Raw genomic sequence first — 19,778 nt, forward strand, 5'->3', positions numbered from 1 at the left:
TACGGATTTCAAGAATTGCATGGTATTATGATCATGAAAAAAAACATGTTGAACTTAATAGTCAAATCTATAGAAGTACCTGGTTTTGTATGATAGTTGCTGTCTCACAGGAACCTAGTGTATTTTTTCCTCCAAGTGCTTGCTTTATTAATTAATAAAAGATATGTATATTTAACAGACGTTTCCTAGTGGAATCTGTGTATATACTGCTCACAAGAAAAGAAATGGGTTTAATGATTTTATGCATTTGTTTCCATTGCTACCCAATTTTCAGACTAATTTGAAAGGATTGTGATTTTTTTCCTGCTCAACTTTATGCAATTTCAGTAGGTTTCTCTGTTTTGTGGATGTTTAAAAAAAAAAAACAACAAAGACTTAATTAAAATTTTGTATTGATGGATCTTGTATTTTTCTACCTTCTATATAATATTCTTTGCAGCATAATCATCACTCTGCACACAGTAGTTATTAGTGATGTGTAGAGTACAAAGATTGCCTGGTTTTAGTTTCAGTGCTTATGTGATTTCATTGTTTTCCAGATGTTAGGCTGTTTCCCTGAGGGGTGAAGTCTTATGTGTTATTATCTCTAAGTCATTCTTATGTTTATACCTAAGATCGCTGGAGAGATATTTTCACTGTTTTGCCCACATCATTTCATTTTCCTGCAGCACCTTTCACAGGCAGTTCTCCTGATGCATGCTTGGATTTGGTTGTGTCTTCCTGCAGCCTGTGCATGCTCTCACTGCTGTCCTACCACGCTTCCTCAGCCACCCCTCTATGCTGTAGGCTAGAGCTTGAATTCATGGAACAGAATTTCTCTGAATTCAGCTGCCTGCTATAAGAAGTTGTGAAGTTCAAGATAAGATAAATACAACCTTGTGTGTATTTAAAAAACCAAACAGCTAACTATCTGTTCTTACATGAAACACTGCTGTACAGTAGGGCCACTGCCTACATCTTTGAGTGGTTATTTACAATAACAGTTGTCTCAAAATGCAGAAGGCCAAGTGGCATCACCCACCTCTCCGTAACATCTTGTCCCCCTGGGGCCTCAGTGTTGGACCCCTTTGTCTTTTCACATCTCTCTGTCAGCTTCTGAGAGGAGCTGTAAACCCCTGGCTGATTCCCAGCTGCTGTCAGGTAGAGTACCTGCCAGCTCTCTCCCCCTCCCTGCCTGCCATACAAAAGGGGCAGGGGGCTCAGGGGGTAAGATCTGTCCCTCCTGCCATTTGGCAGTACCGTGTTTATAGACAGGCGTCTTCATTGATTAGGGTAGAAACACATTGGTACATGGTGCTTGCTGTTCAGATCTCTTCCAAATTACACAATAAAACAGGTGGAAAATTAAATTTCACTTTGTTAAAGTGTAGGTGTGACCCCTTCCTGGCCTAGGGAGACTTTGTGATCAAACCCACCTTCTGGTTGCCTCACCCCAGCAATGCCCGCTCTTCTTCCTTCCTGTCCTCTAGCATCAATGTCTCAGCTTGAGCTTACAGATGTAGGAGAACTCAGGCCACAGAGGGACACCTCCTTTTGTTGCCCCCTTCCCTCTCCAGGCCCATCCAGACAAGAACAAGTAGGGGAGGATCAGCACCTTCCTACCAAAGATAGGATTCTTCTTCTAAGCATGGACAAAGGTGAGCAGGTTTCCCTGGCTGCCTCCTTTAAAGAGTGACATGCTGTTCAAATAGATGCAGATCAAATGGCCTGCCACGCAAAAACAGTGATGTAGACCCCTGCATCAGCCAGAAGACTGATTTTAATTCTACATGGAGAAAGGCACCCCTGAAGTCATCAATGCTTCAACATCTTTGCCAATTAAGCATAAATTTTTCTTACCTGTTTGACTGTTTCCATTGGTAGGATCAGCTTCTCCATTTGAGATCTTCACTTACTGAAGGTTAATTCTCTGTAAGAGGGACCTCTGAAACTCACGGATTGGCAACTAGATCTTCTACTAACTGCAGCTACTCTGAGGTGAAACTTCTGCTGCAAAAAGTCTAGTATTTTTCTACAAAGCCAGTCAGACCTTCTGCTCTCTCTCTGAGGTCTGTACAAGTGTGCAATAGGCACGTTGATCCTTGTTGATCCAGGGAGGGTGTCTGAGCCTTGCAGGGCTGCAGGTCCCAGCATGCTGTCCTGGAGCAGTGCAGGCACTTTGCCACTTATGCCCTCAACCCCTTCCAACAGCTTTATCAGCTGAGGTGTCTGAAGGAAAGAGTGTGGCAATGAATTTGTCATATGCAGGATGGAAAAAGTCCTACCAGAGATGGACTGGTGAGGAAAACAGCTCTAACCTTATGGAAACAGAAGTTTTTACTGTAGTTTAAACATGTTTCAACATGTTTGTGTATTTTCTGCAGTGTCACTGTCTCCCAGACACCCCCTGTGAAGCTATTGTCTCCCATACAAGGTGTCCTGGGAAGGTGTCCCGAGGTGTCCCATTGGTCCTTGTTAACCCTTTCCTATTGGCTGTTGACCCCTTACCTGATGGTTTCTTTTGTGTGACCCTGAACTTGTGATTGGCCCCCGTTGACCTTCCTAAAAGCCTTATAAACCCCAACCCCACAATAAACTTCCTCTTTCCTCCGTCCCTCCCTGGTGATCTGTGTGTGCTCCTTGCGGGGTCACCGGGCCACGTGCAGGGGTGGGGGGAGGGGCATTCACCTCGCAGGTAATGGGGCAAGCAGCTTAAGGCCTGGAGGTCTCCCCCATCCCCCTCAATCCGCCGGAAAGGAGGATTAAATCTGCATCTCCACGAGTGGAACTGCCTATTGAGAGTCCTGTGTGTAAGTCCACAGCACAAGGAAAGCCAGAGGAGGCTAAATGGTGCTCCTTCTTCAGTTTCCTGAGCAGGTTAGATTCCTTCATCTTCAGGAGCTCTGGAGACATTTGTGCCATTTTAACAGCCCTGACTGAGAGGGCAGACATGATGAGATTTGTAGTTGGAATCATAGATTGGTTTGTGTTGGAAGGGACGTTGAAGATTGTCTAATTCCAATTTTCATGCCACAGGCAGGGACACCTTCCACTAGACCCTCAAAGCCCCATCCAACCTGGTCTTGAACACTCCCAGGGATGAGGCATCTGACTTCTCTGGGCAATGTGTTCCAGAGTCTGCCACTCTGTAAATGGAGGTGCTGTCTGTCACTTTGGCTCTTCTGAGCCACAGTAAGTGGCTAAATCAGCTGTCTCTTGCTGACTCTTTCACCAACTCAGCTCCCCCAGCTATCCCTGACTGCTCAGACAGAGCAGGTGTCGTCTGTCAGTACTTTTTATGGTCAGGTGACTGCTAGTCAGTACTCTTTAGACCTGATCCAGAAAAGAGGAAAATTACTTACGCTGCAGTAATGGTGGCTCTTCCAGGTACATTTGCAATAGAGGCACCACAAGTCATCTATTGTCCTTCACTCTGAAATGACTCTTTACTGTTGGCAAACCTGAGTGAGGTTAGACTGGAGGATCCTGAGCTTTGTTTGCTCCATTACTACCCTGAGCAGCAGCAACTCCTTGCTGCCTTGGGCTGCATTTGTTCATCCTTCTTCCTAAACCAGAATGCCAGTCTGTGTTTCAGCTTTCCAAACCTTTCACCACACTTCCAACTAGGATATCAACTTTTGCCCACATGTTTCTCTCCTGTGACCTTTCATCAGCCACAACAAACCTTGCCAGCTCAATTCCCATCATCACCTGACCCCCTGAGATGGGAACACAGGCTTGGGAGCAGCAGGACTACAGCAGCCACAGAAGAGGGAGGTTGCCACTTCCTGAGGCAGCACAGTGATGGCAGTGGTGTCTGTGATTGGCTTTTGCCCCATGGTGTGAGTGAGGAGCAGAGTGGGAGCTGCCACTGCTGCAGAGCGCGTTGGGGGGTGCGATGGTGTGTGTGGCACTGCTGGGGAGTCCTTAGCCTTACACCACTGCCTGGATGGACATAATGTCTTCAGAGGACTTGATCCTGTCCATGTGAGTACGTGCTCACCTGGGATCTGTGCGGACAGCACTTCTTAAAGAATCACAGTTTTCATAGGGTAAGTAACCGCTTTTCTTTTTGTTTCCTAAAGAAATTTTTAAACCCTGGGATGACTCTGTAATACTATTAAATCCTTATTGAGTTCTACCATTATTATGACTCTAATGTTTCTAGGATCCTTCCTCTGGTTTAAAACTGATCGATTTCAGGAATTGAAACTAGATTTGCTGTTTTATATAAAAGGCAAAATGACAGATACTGCATTCTCAGTACTGTGTTCTCATTATTGCTCTTTTATTTTGAAAGAAAATAACCATGAAACTTGCTTTCCTTTACTGTACTTGAACACTCTTATGTATGATATGCAAGTTAGGAGGAGGCTTATTGATTATATTTGTGTAATGTCTTCATTATCCTTTTAGCTGAGATATCAAATGTTTTAAAAAATTTTCAAGTGCAGCTATTTTCTCAGATTCTTAAATACCATCTGTGAATTTTGAAAAAAGGTTACTTTTTATTATTAAAAAGAATAAATTATTTTATATTTATATTTTATATGATCTATCTTCTTTATTAGGGTTTTGGGGCTTTTTGTTTTCACTCCTTATATGGTAGAAATTCAAATATTGTCTAATCTGGAATTATCTGCGTGTTTGGAAAGTTAGCAAAATTAGTGCCTCACAGATACTGGAAGTTCTGGTAAATTCTAAGAATTCTGACAAATTATGGAAGTCATATTTTGCTACTAGTACCTAAGTGAGCTTTGGGTATGTGCATGTGACAATGCATTTTAGAGTGTGATGCTTCTCCGCTTCATGTGGAGAATAATCTGAGTTTTGTTATTCATTAAAAATTCTTCCTACCTCATCTAGTAATTGAGAAGAAGCTTAGAACAATATGACTCTAAGAAGTTACAAGGAGAATCGTACATCTTTGTCCAGTATTCTGCCTCAGAGATTTTCTAACACCAAAAGCTTCTGAGAAAGGTGGTCTAAAAATGGGCATTATCATGGACAGCTTTTGTATTCTGTGCATAAGGAAATATCTTTTCTCCAATAGCATATTTATTGCTGCAAAGCATAGGAATTATGTTATTTTATCTTTTCACTTAATCCTGTCAAATGTAGTAAATGTTTTCATTATTCATACAAACTTATCCCCTTTTATGTGTATGTTGTTAAGCTCTTTACCTGCTAATGGTCTTGTAGAAGTTGAGATCCCAGCTAATGTAGGTATAGCAGTGCTCTCATCTGAATCCTCTGCATTGTGATTTTGCTGTATTTGTAAGGTAATAAATAAGAGTACCTGACTGTCCTCCTTCATTCTCTTCAGCATTTTTGCTACATCTGGTGTTTATCTTGCTTATTTATTTGTTCCAATTGCTTTTGTTTCCCCTGATTCAGTAGTCTTTCCATGCCTCTAGTGGCCTGTTTCTGAGAGCCTGTGCTTTTTGCTAGAGTAACTTTAGATGTATGGTGAACATTGAGGACTATAAGCATTTAAGAGAAAATGTTAAATGCTGTTGAGAGGGCTTTATAATATTTTAGATAGGATTTCTTCGTTTTTTTTGTTGTGTTTTCTTTCCCTGAATAAGAAATAATCTGTAAATACAAATAGTGTATTTGTATTATGTTCTTCATGAGAACTTAGTGTGTTACATTTATGTGGCTGTCTTAAATATTGTCTCCTTATTGTGAACTACATTAGCAGAAACATCTGGGGAATGAAACTCTTCCTTTCTGCTGCAATAGTGGAAGATGTTGAGATAGGCACTGCAGGGTAACTGATTTATAAGGGTCTTGCTGAGAGAGGGGGTCAGCATTTTCTCCCTTAAACAAGGTGATTTGGGGACTCCCAAAAGAGGAGGTGAGGGTTGTGCTTATTAGTTGAAAACAGAACTTCCACTTTTTCTTTGGGTACTGGAGCTGTTTCTGCCTCTTGCCTGTGTGTACAAAGCCCTGGATAAATGCTCCTTGGGTCTCAGAGAGCTTCAGTCGGCTGCTCTGAAGCCCTTTTGACATTAATAGGTGTTCAAGGACACCTGTTTACTCATGTTCATTCTTACCAACAGAGGAGGCTGGGGCTGTGCGAAGCTGAACTTGGTATCAAAAGGAAGAATGCTTTCTAGAATGAATGGGAAGCAAGAAGGGAAAATGGCTTGTCTGTGGGGAAATGTTACATTACTCTGGGGCTCCTGCCAAATAACTTCAGCCTGCTATGCCACGTGGGGTATGTGCACTGTATAGAGCTTCGCCCTTATATATCTGGAAGAGCTGGACAGGATAAACCTCCCCATTACAATGAGGCACTGAACGTGTATACCTGTGTCATTCAGGAGGCCTTCTAGGAAGAAAAGGAAGACCTGCTGCAAATTTACAAAATTATGGTGGCAGGGAAAAGGGAGATGTAAGAGAAATTCCAGAAAAACCCTCTTGGTTTGCTCAGGCATACTTAGACTTGCCCTCTATTGGGATTTACCTGTAGCATGTACATCATTAAGAGGTTTTATTATTATTTTTTAAATTAATTTTATTTTCCTTTGCAGGTCACATTTTAAGCTGCTATTTCCTGTATAATTAAGCAGAATGAAGGCATTAGGTTCTAGTAAAGTTGGGCCTAATCCAGAATCTTCTCTTACTCTGTCCTTTCTGAGTAAAAAACTCAAGTCTGGGCCCAGCATTTTATGGTTTTTGCTGTTACTTCTAAATTATTTGTGGTCTGTGGATTATTTTTGTTTTGTTTTAACTTCATGACAACAACTCCTTTGCTTTTGCCTAATTTTATCTCTTTATGTGTCACTGTCCAGCATAGCGTTAGTTGAAATTATGTAAGTATACTGCAAATTGAAGTGCATAATTGCTACTGATAATGCGAGAATGATTCCTAAAGTTTATAATTAACAGTATATAATGTTCCGTGCATGGGTTGGATCTATCCCTTTTAACTTTTCCTTTCCGATTCTTTCCAATTCCTGGTCTTGTCACATCCCAGCCTTTATGAACATACTGGTTTCCCTGGAGTCTAGTCCATTCTTCCTTTTGTTTTTCAGACCAGTAAAAATGGGAAGTACTGGATTCTGGTTTCCTCCAAGAAGAGTCAGCGGAACTGGTTAAGAGCAAAATCTGAGGACTTTAGTGGGCAAACATCAGGTGTGCATTGAACAGAGGCTGCTTTAATCCTGCTTTAAGTATATGCTTATTTAAAAAATAGTATTATATATGAGCTTTTGTGTAATGTGTTTGTTATTTGATACTGCATATAATCATTCATCCTGCAGTTGTGAAAGCACCAGTAAGAATGGGGATTTTTAAGTGATAATATGTTGAGGCACAAACAGGCAATATTACTCATAAAATTCTTTCAGCTGGTCTTTGAAAAATTTAATATTTGAGGATCAGTGTTTTTTAAAGTTTTATCTCCATTGCTCAGTCTGTATATCCACACAAAAAAAAATGGTTATTTGCTATTCAGAGATCAATACTAAAGTTTTTAATTGCTTCAACTGTTGAGAAATGGTACTGAGATAATAGTGCGTACGTGGTTTTTAATAAAACACTGTCGTTGTCAAAGATTGGATCCACACTATATTTGTTCTAATTGATGCATTTTTAAGGACACTTATACACAGTTCAAAGTCAGCTTAATTCGTTTTGATCATAGAGGAACAAAACCCAAATTCTTCATCCCTGTGAATGTTCTGACTTACTTCTGGTACAGCAGATTACCTGAAGTTTTGGAGAAGAAAACAAAATGTTATATTGGCCTGAATATAGGATGGCCTCCAGCCTGAGGTGTGATCTTTGCATTGAGAAAAGAAGTGAGAAGTTGTCAGTTGTTAATTTTAACAGTTAAGCTTAATATGCTGTTCCACAACAAACACTGCTTTTGACCTCACAACAGACCCTGCAGATCACCCTTCTGCGTGGCCTCGTATCCTGCATCTCCCCAGCTTGATGCACGTTAAGTTCCTCCTTACCAGCCCTCAGCATTACCACCTCACCCCTATCCACATGTCCTTAGATATTTCCAACCCCTGTGCAGGATTCGCTGTACCTCCCTAGCCCCACAGCCCCATCCTGGTTCTGACCGCTGTCCCTCCCTGCCGCAGCTCATCCTCCCTGCCTGTATCTTGCCTGCTGTGCCTGCTTCCCTTGTCACTGGCTGGGCACAGAGTCCACTTGCTGCTGAATTCTGGACTCGGCATGGTCAAAGTAGCCACGCTCCCCTGCAGCAGCCTGTGGAGGCAGTTGCCTTGCCCTTTGATGCAAATGCTGACTGCCCTATCTCAGGCTCGGTGTGGATTTGGCAGGGAGGCAAAAGGAGCCAGAGTGCCTTCTTAACCCTCTTGAGGCTATAAGTGCCCTAGCTATGCAGTGAGGGCATGGCTGCTGTGCTGGCTCTGTGTGGTGGGTCTCATACAGGTGCCTGCATGGTATAAAAAAAGCCTTGTGAGTGGAGATCGAGTTGAATTTTTTTTCTCCCTCCTGAATTTCATAGGTCAGGAGAGATTAGGCTAAAACAAAATTTCATTCTACATTCAGGCCAATGTGTGTTAAAGACCAGTGTGTTTGTTAACAGAAAAGCAAAATTCATTTTATTACCAGATTCTAATTAAAGCTTATATTGAAAAAAAAAGTATCTTTCAGTCCACAAATATGTCACAACTTTGATGTGAATCAGACCCTCCTTTTGGTTACATTGGTGGCTTTATTGAAGTATTTTGCAACTGATCTTCATTTACTTTTATTGAAGAAAATTATTGCTGCCAAGTCTCCAAACAATGTTTCACTTTTTCAGTTACGAACTAGATAGTTGATTATGAGACAGAAAATAAAATTAAGCTGATACTTTGAAGACCTGTGCACGTTCCCACTCATGGAACTGATGTCTCCAGACTTCGTCCCACGAGTGGGAATGAGTCCTAGACAAGTCTGAAATCATAAGAGTCCCTAAAGAAACACCTTTTCTGTCATTGGGTATCTTTAAAGAGGTTAGTGTTTCCTTATAAAATTTGAGGGATTAAAGGTGGTTTTACAAAACTACTTGCTTAAACAAGGTAGCATAGTTTAACCTGTCATTCAAGGACTTCAGGGTTGAAAGGAAGCAGATTTTCATCTTGGTGTGCCGGTACTTCTCTCCTCTTCTAAAGACAAGGGAAAAGTTACAGGGAGGTGGGAGGAAAAGGCATAGATAAAGACATAGTCTGTGTACACATTTCCAGTGGAGATCTCAGTCTGAAGATTTCATAAAATGCAGACATTAAAGAGGCACATCCCCTTCTCCCTCTCCCTGCTCCTTCAGCCTTCCTGTCCTGGCATGCATTGAGGAAAACACAGGCTCTCCTTCCTTCTCGCTTTCTTCCAGGACCACGCTGGGGCTCTTGCAACGACTCTGTAGTTTTGCCCCTGTGCAACTGGGCGCTGCTCTCCACTCCCCTCTTGGGCAATTGACTCCATCTCTGCTGACCCTCAGCAATGGAGAGGACAGCTAAGCCAGGCCCAGGCTCCCTCCCAGCTATCCATCCTCCCTTGCTGCCAGCAGGGAAGAGCCCGGTTTGTTTTTCAGGGAGGTGGCGCTGGGCTGGAGCAGCTGCAGCCTGATGGTGCCTGCCCAGCTCCCAGCTGCCCAGCTCCACCTGTCCCAGCAGCTGCGGCTTCCCCAGCCCTGCTGCTGGGGGCTGTGGCGGTGCCTGGCTGCCGAGCCCTGGCCCGGCTGCAGCCTGGCCCTGGTGCCGCCCAGCCCGGCCGCTTCTCGCGCAGCTGCCCCGGCAGAGACCAGAGTGGACAGCAGCTGCCAGCCCTGACACCGGGGCCAGGGGGTGGGTGGTGGCACTTTTGAGGGAGAGAGGCCAAATTTTGGGGCTTTCCAACCCTGCCAAACGCTTGCGTTGAGTGCTGTCCTCCTGCTGTCCTCCTTGCCCCTGCTGCTGCAGACCTCGCGCTCCACCCTTACCACAACTGGTAGCACTGGGGTTTGGTATCTGTAGTAGCAGTTGTGCTCCGATGATGAGGAAAAGCTGTCAGCCACCGCTGACAAAGGAGGGCTGTGATGTTGAGTGCCCTGTGATGGCAGGTGCCCATTTGCCACTATATGATACCAGATGATGAATTTAAAGCTGTTTACCCACAAGTCAGACACGAAGGTCACGTCATACACCTCCTGACACTGAAAACCTCTGATTTAGTTCACAGTTTGCCATGCCACAGGGGCAGGACTAGGAGCTTCCATCCTGAGCTGGCCTGAGTCAGAACACTTAGAGCCCTCATGTCTCGCAGGATAGCATGAGGAGGGTGGGGGTCTCCAGTGCTGGCTGATAATCTGTCTCTAACCCATGGGATTTCTGTTGTCAATACATCAAGTCCGTTTGCAGAGGGCAAGTTAACAGGAGAATTTCACCTGGCATTAGCCATCATTGGCAATGCGTGCATTTTGCTAGAGTGGGTGCATAGACGTCAGCGATCACAGGGGGGAGGTACGCCTGAGGGAGAACACAAGCTTTGTCCCCCATACTGTCAGCATGGGTACTGCTGTGTTTTGTGCAGGTTTTCAAATATTTTGAGGCTTACAGATTTCCACTTTGATAGCTGCGTGCATGGGTGTGTGCCTGCGTGCGGATGTCTGTATAAACACCACAGGCGCGGCTGTTATTCCTTTGAAATCCGAAGCTGCCAAAAGGTGCCTGGGTAGGTAGGTTCTTTGCCTCATGCCTCCCTTAATCTGACAGAAACTTTGCTGTTCTCCATCAGTGTTTGAGGGAGAGGTGAGGTGTGATTTCAGGGCATATGTGGATCTGTTCATCCTGAGCAATGCGTTTTAAGAGTTGCAGCAAATAGTATAAAGAAACCTGCAGGTATTACATTAGACCAGCTGAACCTAATTTTATTTTTAAGTTTTATTCAGAAGCATCACATAGCAAGTAAACTTCAAAATCTAAGTTTAGTTACAAACTAGTTGTTTCTTATTTTTTTTTTCCAGTCCCCTTTTGCTTTCTTTTACGACCACATGAAACTTGAGAAGCCATCTAAAGCTAAATCATTTAGTGGAGTTGGGCAATTCCCAAGTGTCCAACAAGAAGGCCTGGTTTAGGCTGCGATGGCCACTGTCATTCCTGGTGATTTGTCAGAAGTAAGAGATACCCAGAAAGTCCCTTCAGGGAAACGTAAGCGTGGTGAAACCAAACCAAGAAAAAACTTTCCTTGCCAACTGTGTGACAAGGCCTTTAACAGTGTTGAGAAATTAAAGGTTCACTCATACTCTCACACAGGAGAGAGGCCCTACAAGTGCACACAACAAGACTGCACCAAGGCCTTTGTTTCTAAGTACAAATTACTAAGGTATTAAACTCTATTTATCTTTCAGATTATATTATCTATTTTATGTTGGCCGTGTTAAGCCGTGTAAAAGTATATATTTCTGTACGCCTTCAGCTGATTGCAGAGAGGATGTGTTAATTAAAGTAGCCATTGGATTGTTTCTAGAATTCTAAATTACCTAAGTTTGCAAGCTAATGTCTTTGATTTTGTTTCTTAATTTGTTTTCTGCTTTTGTTTTCTGTTTGTTTTTGTTTTGTTTTGTTTTGTTTTTAATGAGCGTAGAATTTTCCTTTGTGTAAGGAATTGTCACAAGAAAAAGAGTATGGACTGAAAGTTCTTTGGCTATGGACTTTTACACGAGTACTTTCATACTTGCCCATATACCCCTGTTACAGTAGCTAAAACCCACCAAAACTAAAGTGTCAATTTAAGAGAAATGGCTCGCGTTTTGCTATATTTAAATTTGTCAAAATGTCTTTGTAGTGTCATGCTTTCAGTTAAAAGGTTCTGTTGCAAAGCAGTCCTTAGTGTAGTATTTAGCTGCCATTAAAAAATGAGCACATGTTTTTTGATCAAAATAATTACTTACAGAATATATCTGTGTTTAAAGGCATATGGCTACTCATTCTCCTGAGAAAACCCACAAGTGTAATTATTGTGAGAAAATGTTTCACCGAAAAGATCACCTAAAGAATCACCTACATACACACAATCCCAACAAAGAGGCCTTTAAGTGTGAAGAATGTGGAAAGAACTACAATACCAAGCTTGGGTTCAAACGTCACCTGGCTTTGCATGCTGCAACAAGTGGTGACCTCACCTGTAAGGTATGTTTGCAGACTTTTGAAAGCACAGGAGTGCTGTTGGAGCACCTAAAAACTCATGCAGGCAAGTCATCGGGTGGAGTGAAGGAGAAAAAACACCAGTGTGAACACTGTGATCGTCGGTTCTACACCCGAAAGGATGTCCGCAGACACATGGTAGTGCACACTGGAAGAAAGGACTTCCTCTGTCAATACTGTGCACAGAGATTTGGGCGGAAGGATCACCTCACACGCCACATGAAGAAAAGTCACAACCAAGAACTTCTGAAGGTCAAAACAGAGCCAATGGACCTTCTAGATCCCTTTACCTGCAATGTTTCTGTGCCTGTTAAGGATGAGCTGCTTCCAGTGATGTCTTTACCTTCCAGTGAACTGACATCAAAGCCATTTACAAACACTTTGCAATTAAATCTCTACAACACTCAGATTCAGTCCATGCAGAGTTCTGCATCTGCACACCAAATGGTTGCCACATCGTTACCATTGGGAATGCCTTGTCCGATAGATATGGAGTCTGTCCACCCTTCTCACCAGCTATCATTGAAATATCCGCTCGGTACTACCTCATACGCAATTTCTATGCCTGAAAAAGAACAGCCATTGAAAGGGGAAATTGAAAGTTACTTAATGGAGTTGCAAAGTGGTATGCCTTCTTCATCCCAGGATTCTCAAGCATCTTCATCAAAACTAGGGCTGGATCCACAAGTAGGGCCACTAGATGATGGGTCTGGGGAAGTTTCCCTTTCCAAGGGCTCTGTTCCTATTAGTGAACCTCTAAACGCCCCATCATTGGACTTTTCTCAGCTGTTCAACTTCATACCTGTAAATGGCCCTCCCTATACTCCTTCTGTTTCAGTGGGAAACCTCGGAATGAGTTATACACAAGAAGAGGCACATTCTTCTATGACTCAACTTCCACCACAAACCCAGGATCCACAAGATCCTAGCAATAGTATAGGTCTTGGGTCTCTGCACTCATTGTCAGCAGCTTTCACAAGCAGTCTAAGCACAACCACCACCCTACCACGATTTCATCAAGCTTTCCAATAGGATGTACAAAGCTGGCTTGTTACTGTCTATTTGTAGAAATGCCTTAGGTGACCATTTTTAACTTAGTGCCTACTATAAGACATTATAAATTCTCTGCTTTTGTACAGTACCAATCTCATGAAGCCAGTAAGAAATTTAAATTAACTTTTTTAAAATGTTTTGAAAGTGTTTATTCTCAGCTGTGTTTACTTTGGTTTTTGGTTTGTTTTTTTTTTTTTTTTTAAACAGTCTCATTGTATTGTTTTCATATTCACTGCCAATTTACACATTTAAAATGTTCAGTAGAAAGTCATCCCAAGCAAACTCTCAACACTCATCCCTTTTTTTAGAAGTTTTTTAACCATACCAGTTATTCCATTTTGTTGATGTCAGTGGTAGAACTGCCACTTTTAACTTTTAATATATTTTACTATTTGCAGATAATCCAGTTAAAATATGTATCACAAATATTCCTGAAGATTTGGGAAAAAAAATCTCCGGTCCATTTCCAAACAAATCCTCTTCCCATATGGTGACACATCTGACCTGTTCTATAATGACAAATCTAAATTTTTTAAATAAATATAGAATTCAGATTTTTCTGAAAACTTGTGTGTGTATATATAGGAGTCCATATATACACATGTACATTTATACAGCATTTTGACTTGTATCGAAGTCATTATAAAAGTTGTTAAGAATTTTGCCATTTTCTGGCTTAAATTTTTGTGGCCTGTTATGGATAACACAAAAAAAAAATTTACTTCTCTAAAATTATGGCTGAATAGAATTTCAACAGAGAATCTCTGCTTGCCTAGTTGACAAATGTTTCAAGTTGAATTTGGAACTGTGTTGTTGTGCTTTTATGACTCTGGTATAGGGAAACAGGCAAAATTAATGGCTGATCTTGAAATATAAAAGTGTTGTAATGTAGTAATGCAGAATATTTTGTCGCAGTTTTTGTTTTAATTCTTAACTTGCTGTTTTTTCTCTTTAGTAGCATAGAAAGAGTACTGCATAGGAATCTTCCAGTAGTGTATTCACATTTGTAGGCATCAGTCTTCTCCCAGCTGCCACCACCAAAGGGTGGATCAAGTCCAGCCAGAAAGTGTGTATCTATTTTCAGTTCAAAACTAGTGTGCAGTCAGAGAGTGAATGTAAATTTGCAACTACCAGGTTTTTGTTTTGGATTTTTTTTTTTTATTGGAATGATCTTTTCAGTTGTGTTACATGGTGTGTTATGTCCTCCTAAGCAACAAGTTAGATGTTAATCACACTTTCTACACCTGGGTACTTGGTTAGGGACTTTTTGCCCGTTGCCAAGATTTAAAGACAGGACTCTTAGGAGTGAAGTAAAAGCATATTGCTTACACCACTTTTACCTAATGCAATATATTCTATTCCCCAACCCCTAATAACCAAAAGAGGAAAAAAAAAAAAACTAAAAAAACAACCAACCCTGTGATGCATAAGAGCAAACTAGACTTGCTGTAATTCAACAATAACATTATTTTCCTTGTCATTTTTGTACAAGGAATTAAAAAATAGAAATCAAGTACATTAATATCTCTCAAACAATAATGAAGATTCGTACAAGGTTTTAAGTGGTTAAACTAAATATACTTCACAGAAACAAAAGTTGCTCCCATTTAAGGAGCTCATGCTCCAGATGTTTTATCAGTAGCTCCTACTGTTTTTTTTTAATTCTAGGAGCAATATGCAGGTGTAGTTTTACTATTTTATACATATGTGTATTTAAATTTTATTACCGAAAGATAACATTTTTATAAATGTGTTTGTGTTCCAAAGGCATTAAAATAAGGATGTATTAATAAGGAAAATACCTTTTGAAATTCTGCAAACTACTCCTAGATTTTGGGGTTAGGAGCATATTATCTCAGTGGGCTTTTAGCTCTGCTTCACAACTGCTTCCTCTGGTTTCTGTGAAACAGATTGCTCACTTACTTACATCTTTAGTTGAATGATTTGTTCAATATTGCTTTTTTTTCCCTTCACCTTTCTAAAGGAAAGAAAAAAACAGATGAACAGAGCACAAAGTGAATGCAACCGAATGTAACTTTAGTCTAAATGAGCAACTATAATGCATCTAGAAAAAACTCGGGTTTATTCTCAATCTTTTTAATCAATCTGAGATGAAGATAAATGACTTAATTCCTCCAGTGGGTTATGTCCCATGTGGAGCCAAGCATCTGCAACTCTCCCTGCAGCAGAGGAAAGCTGCAAGTGCTTGTCATCCTGCAGCTGGCCCAGCAGTGTGACCAGGCAGCACTGCCCATCCTGGGCAGCCTCTGGCTCACAAATTTCCAATCTGTAGCCACTGTTTGTCTCAGTTGCCAAAAGACTTCATTAGAAAACAAAACCCAACAGACACTTTGCCAACACCTGTTTCTTAGTGTGTAGCCAGAACCCTTATTACTACTTCATTTGTGCCTTAGCTTCCTGAAAAGGGATTGACGTTTCCCTTTGGAGTTAGATGTACATTTCACTTGAGAAATAGGGACCTCAGACAAGATATTGAACCTCATTCAGTCAGGGTTTCAGTGGGTGGGTGCACCCGGCATGTTTGCGGCTGAACTAGGATGTAGGGTAATGTGGAAGCAGACTGACCCTGTAAGCAATACCACCGCCACCGGAGTGCTTTTGAGCATCACTTAGGCAGAGTCAATATTGGCCACTACTAAACCATCAGTTTTTAAACTCCGTTTTTTTGATTTCCGATGGATTCTTGGTGGGAGGGGGGAGGGCTGGCTGATCATGCACCACTCTTTGTGCAACTTCTAAACTTCTAGTAAGGTTATTTTGGTTTTTGGTTTTGTTTTTTTTTTTTGGTTTTTTGTTGTTTGTTTTTTTTTTTTAAATATATATATTTTTGTGTACTTGTTGCTTGTGCTTTATTTAGTAGTAAATTGTGGAATAGAGTGATTTATTGTTAATTTGGCAGTAGCGGTTTTTAAAAACCATATACTGACTGAAACATGAGCCAGAGCTGATTGCTTTATTAAGCTAATAATGAATGTTAAGAGTACATATTTTCAGGATCATTTGCCTAGTGAGCTAAACTTGTATTATAGGCCAATATTTTTTAAAATAAAGCTTGGTCAACCTCTATGTTACACATATTACAAGATATAGCACTTTCAAAAAGAAAACCTAAACCTTTTAAGAAAATTTCTTACAGGTTATGCTTTTTATTATAAAACCTTTTATTATAATTTGTTTCAAGTGCCATTAGATTACATATATGTAGGCCTTTGGTATAATGCTTTGTGTACAAAATGGTAGACATTGTAATTTTAAACAGGTACATTTTTACAGTGTTTTCTTATCAATTTGCTATATTGCACAGAACCAGTGTGTCTTTCTTAAGGGTTTTACAATGGTTTTTACTAGGTTTACATGTTTCAAACTACACTGTCTTCTACTGCCATTTTGAATACCAGTCAAAAACAAATAGGAGTTTGTCCTCTCCGTTTGCAAACTGTGTCCTCTGGAGTTCTGGATGGTAAACTATGTCAAAAATGTTTAACATGCAGTATTTGATACAGATTTTTTTTTATCATATCCTATCATTGCTATGCTGCTGTCTGAAGTTAACTTAGGGCCTGATCCTGCATCCGTAAACGTCAAGGGCAGCAGGATTGCATCCTTTGTTATGTCTGTCTCATACACTGGTTTAGCAGCTTCTCCTGTATTCTTCTCAGTCTATAGATAAGCCTCTGAAATATATGTACTTCTCTGGTATGTAGTAAACCGTATAGGCTTAGCTGTCCATCCTGCATCCTCCCAGTGTACAGTTAAAACCACAGCTTACTTAGCATCATGCTCAACTTACAAGTAATGCCACAGTAGTTCAAAATGTGTTTGGGTAGTCCCAAAGCTTTTATGCAATAAGGGTGTCTTACTTTTGTTGGAAGGCAGTGTCTTTTGATAACAGTTATCTAGCCCTGGAAGTGACACAGAACTATTGCTAATCATATGTAAACACTTTTCAGTATAAGCTTCAGTGGTACAGTTGAACCAGAGTGAATGTTTATCTCCTCAGAAACACTCCTGCAATATTGTTATATTGGATCATGCTGCTAATGTAACTTGGGATACAACTCCTCTCATGGTGCTACAAACCTCCCTGTCTCATTCAGATGTATTTTTACCCATAGAAAAAGAGGACTATACTAGACCTATAGTTGTATGATATATTTTTATACTGTGACTTAATTTGTCATTAATGAACTTTGTGCAACACCACAATGTATTCATATGCACTTGCAAAAGTAAAATTTTGGACATGCAAATTTAAACGCTGACAAGCCTAGCTCTTGTTCACAAAAATAGGTGACTGCTAGTTAATGTTAAATGCGGGCTTTTTATATGGTGTGGAGTGAAGAACATGCTATATATTATTAAAAGCCTTTGGATTTAGACAAAAACTGGGAAAAGTATATTGGGGAATGATGACACACCCTAACCTGAGTCGGATTGCTGAAATTATATTTTTAGCTAGTGGAAAAATTGTTTGGACTTGTTTGCTAAAATGTTTTTAATGATAAAAATTTTGAGTCAAAAAATAGAGAAAAAAAAAAAAAGAACACAGAAAACCCTGCATTCCAGACTGAATTTGTATATGTTTCTTGCATTTAAAATTTGCTATCCTGTGATATGGGAAATTGAGTTGCTTATCATGTATATGTACTTTAAAATGTATTCACAAACTACTGTTGTATTTGTATAAAATATAGACAAAAAGATTGCATATATATTTTTGTGTATAAGCTCTGTAAAATAGCAATCACATTATGAAGCTGCAGCAGAACTTCATTTTAAACATTCACATCCAAAGAAACAGACTATTTATTGTCCACATACCCTGATTATAAAATATACCTTGCTGCTATTAAACAATAGTGCTGCAGCTTCTTGTGGCCTACAGTGTTATGTTTGCTGTACAAAAATATGTGAACTCCACAAAATATATCAATAAAATTACAGAATGGTTTTAGTTAATGAATAACTTATGCCTGGCATTTCAATAGTTAATCTTGATCTGCGTGTTTGGGATTACAGTAAGTAATTACAGAATACATCCAGTTTTGCTGGGTGTAGTTATTCTGAGTTTGCAAAAGCATAACTGTCTTTCCAATTTATGACTGGTAAAATGTCAGTTTTTCAGAAAATATTAAAGCACAAATATCCATGTTTCATGATTTCACCAAGGAACAAATGGGATGATGCTACTGTGTCTGTGACAAGACAGATCTGAACTGAAGGAAGCAATTGAACTTGCCATCAAATTGCACTTTGAAATGCTGTGAGACTCTGGAAGGTGAGTGTGGGGTTTCTGTAGTGGGACCACGCATTTGGGAGACATAGGTGACTGATTCTCTTATCGTTTCAGATTAATGCAAATCATTTACATCAATTCTTATGGTTTACAGGACAGTCTTTAAGGGTGTGGCATGTGCAGAGGGTTTCTCTCTGCAGTATTTCCAGGAGAAACTCCATTGCTTTGATCCCATGGTTCTCCCATCTGCCCATGACAGTGCCAAAGAAGTCAGACTGTAATGCGTGGGGGAAGAGGTGCCTCGCAGCCAGACAAGCAGCCTGCACACAACTGCAGAAGGTTGCCTCTGCTCATTCCGTGCAGTTGTTCCCTAGCGTAGACTGTCTGACAGGAAAGTAAAAGACTAGCATTTCACATTTCATTGCTTTTTGGAACATATTTTGTTAACATCTTCAGCATTGTCTGTGTTTCCCTGCTTTTGAGTTCCCCTCTTTTTTAAGTCTTGACTTTTTAGATTTGTTGCTGTAACCCAGTATGAGAGAAATGATTGTAGAGAGAGTTGTTGGCTTTTACCTTCTCCATATGCAGACATCTTTCCTTTCTTGTAATCCCTACCTACCCCTTTCCTCTGAGCTGACTTATCACTTCTGTACCACAGGTTTCTAACTTGTTTGAGAGGGTTGGCCTTGTTATATTGAGGGTCAAGAGCTCTACAGATGCTCTATGATAATAAATGCTCTGCAAAACCATTTATAGCCACCCACAAACACACACACCCTCACCCACAACCCCTCGAGAGAAAACCATCCCATCATAGCTGGTCTCACCCACCGTTACTATTTAACCTGTCCTCCTTCCAAATGGACAGCCTCTGGAAACCCTCTAGAAACTCTGTCAGCCCCTGTAGTAAGTGGAATGTGATTGCACAGATGATATCTGTGTTATATCCAGAGATCTCTTGCTGCAGTCTTTCCGGAGTTTCTTTGTTAAATTCAGAGCCACAGGCATCTTCCCTTCTCTCTTTTGTGTAACCTCCCCTTTCCAAAACTGGCATAAGAAAGTACAGAACAATGGTCCTTCAGTATCCTCTATACCTGTCTCACTGTCCTTCAGGAGTGGAAGAGTAAGACTATGCTAGTTTTCCCCTTCACCCTCCCTCACTTTTCATGCCTTCTTTTCCTTCCCACAGATAAGCATGCCCTAGGGTAAAGACTGTTTTTTGACAGAGAAATCCAAAACTGTGATGCAGAGCTACTGCTGAACTAGCAAGAACTAAGCAGCTACATGCTGTTGGCCTCCCCGCTTTGCAAATCAAAACATTGTATTAAATCGGATAGAAA

The 19,778-nt window shown here is 40.8% G+C and overlaps 1 protein-coding gene across 2 annotated transcripts in view; it reads left to right on the forward strand.

Annotated features, from left to right (window-relative positions):
• The window catches only part of PLAG1 (PLAG1 zinc finger), a 47,269-nt gene extending 33,931 nt beyond the window's left edge, over nt 1–13,338 (forward strand). The window contains exons 2-4 of one of the 2 annotated variants that reach the window (XM_027749026.2): nt 7,023–7,122; nt 10,949–11,307; nt 11,897–13,338. In XM_027749026.2, coding sequence (XP_027604827.1) covers nt 11,066–11,307; nt 11,897–13,160 — 1,506 coding nt within the window. In that variant the 5' untranslated portion in view covers nt 7,023–7,122; nt 10,949–11,065 and the 3' untranslated portion in view covers nt 13,161–13,338. The remainder of the gene's footprint in view (nt 1–7,022; nt 7,123–10,948; nt 11,308–11,896) is intronic. The other variant, XM_027749029.2, reaches the window with a different exon arrangement.
• Nucleotides 13,339–19,778: the final 6,440 nt, after the last annotated feature.

The sequence above is a fragment of the Pipra filicauda genome, unplaced genomic scaffold (genome assembly GCF_003945595.2).
Source record: "Pipra filicauda isolate LSUMZ 115617 unplaced genomic scaffold, ASM394559v2 scaffold81_size6448238_pilon, whole genome shotgun sequence".
NCBI classification, from domain to species: Eukaryota; Metazoa; Chordata; class Aves; order Passeriformes; family Pipridae; genus Pipra; species Pipra filicauda.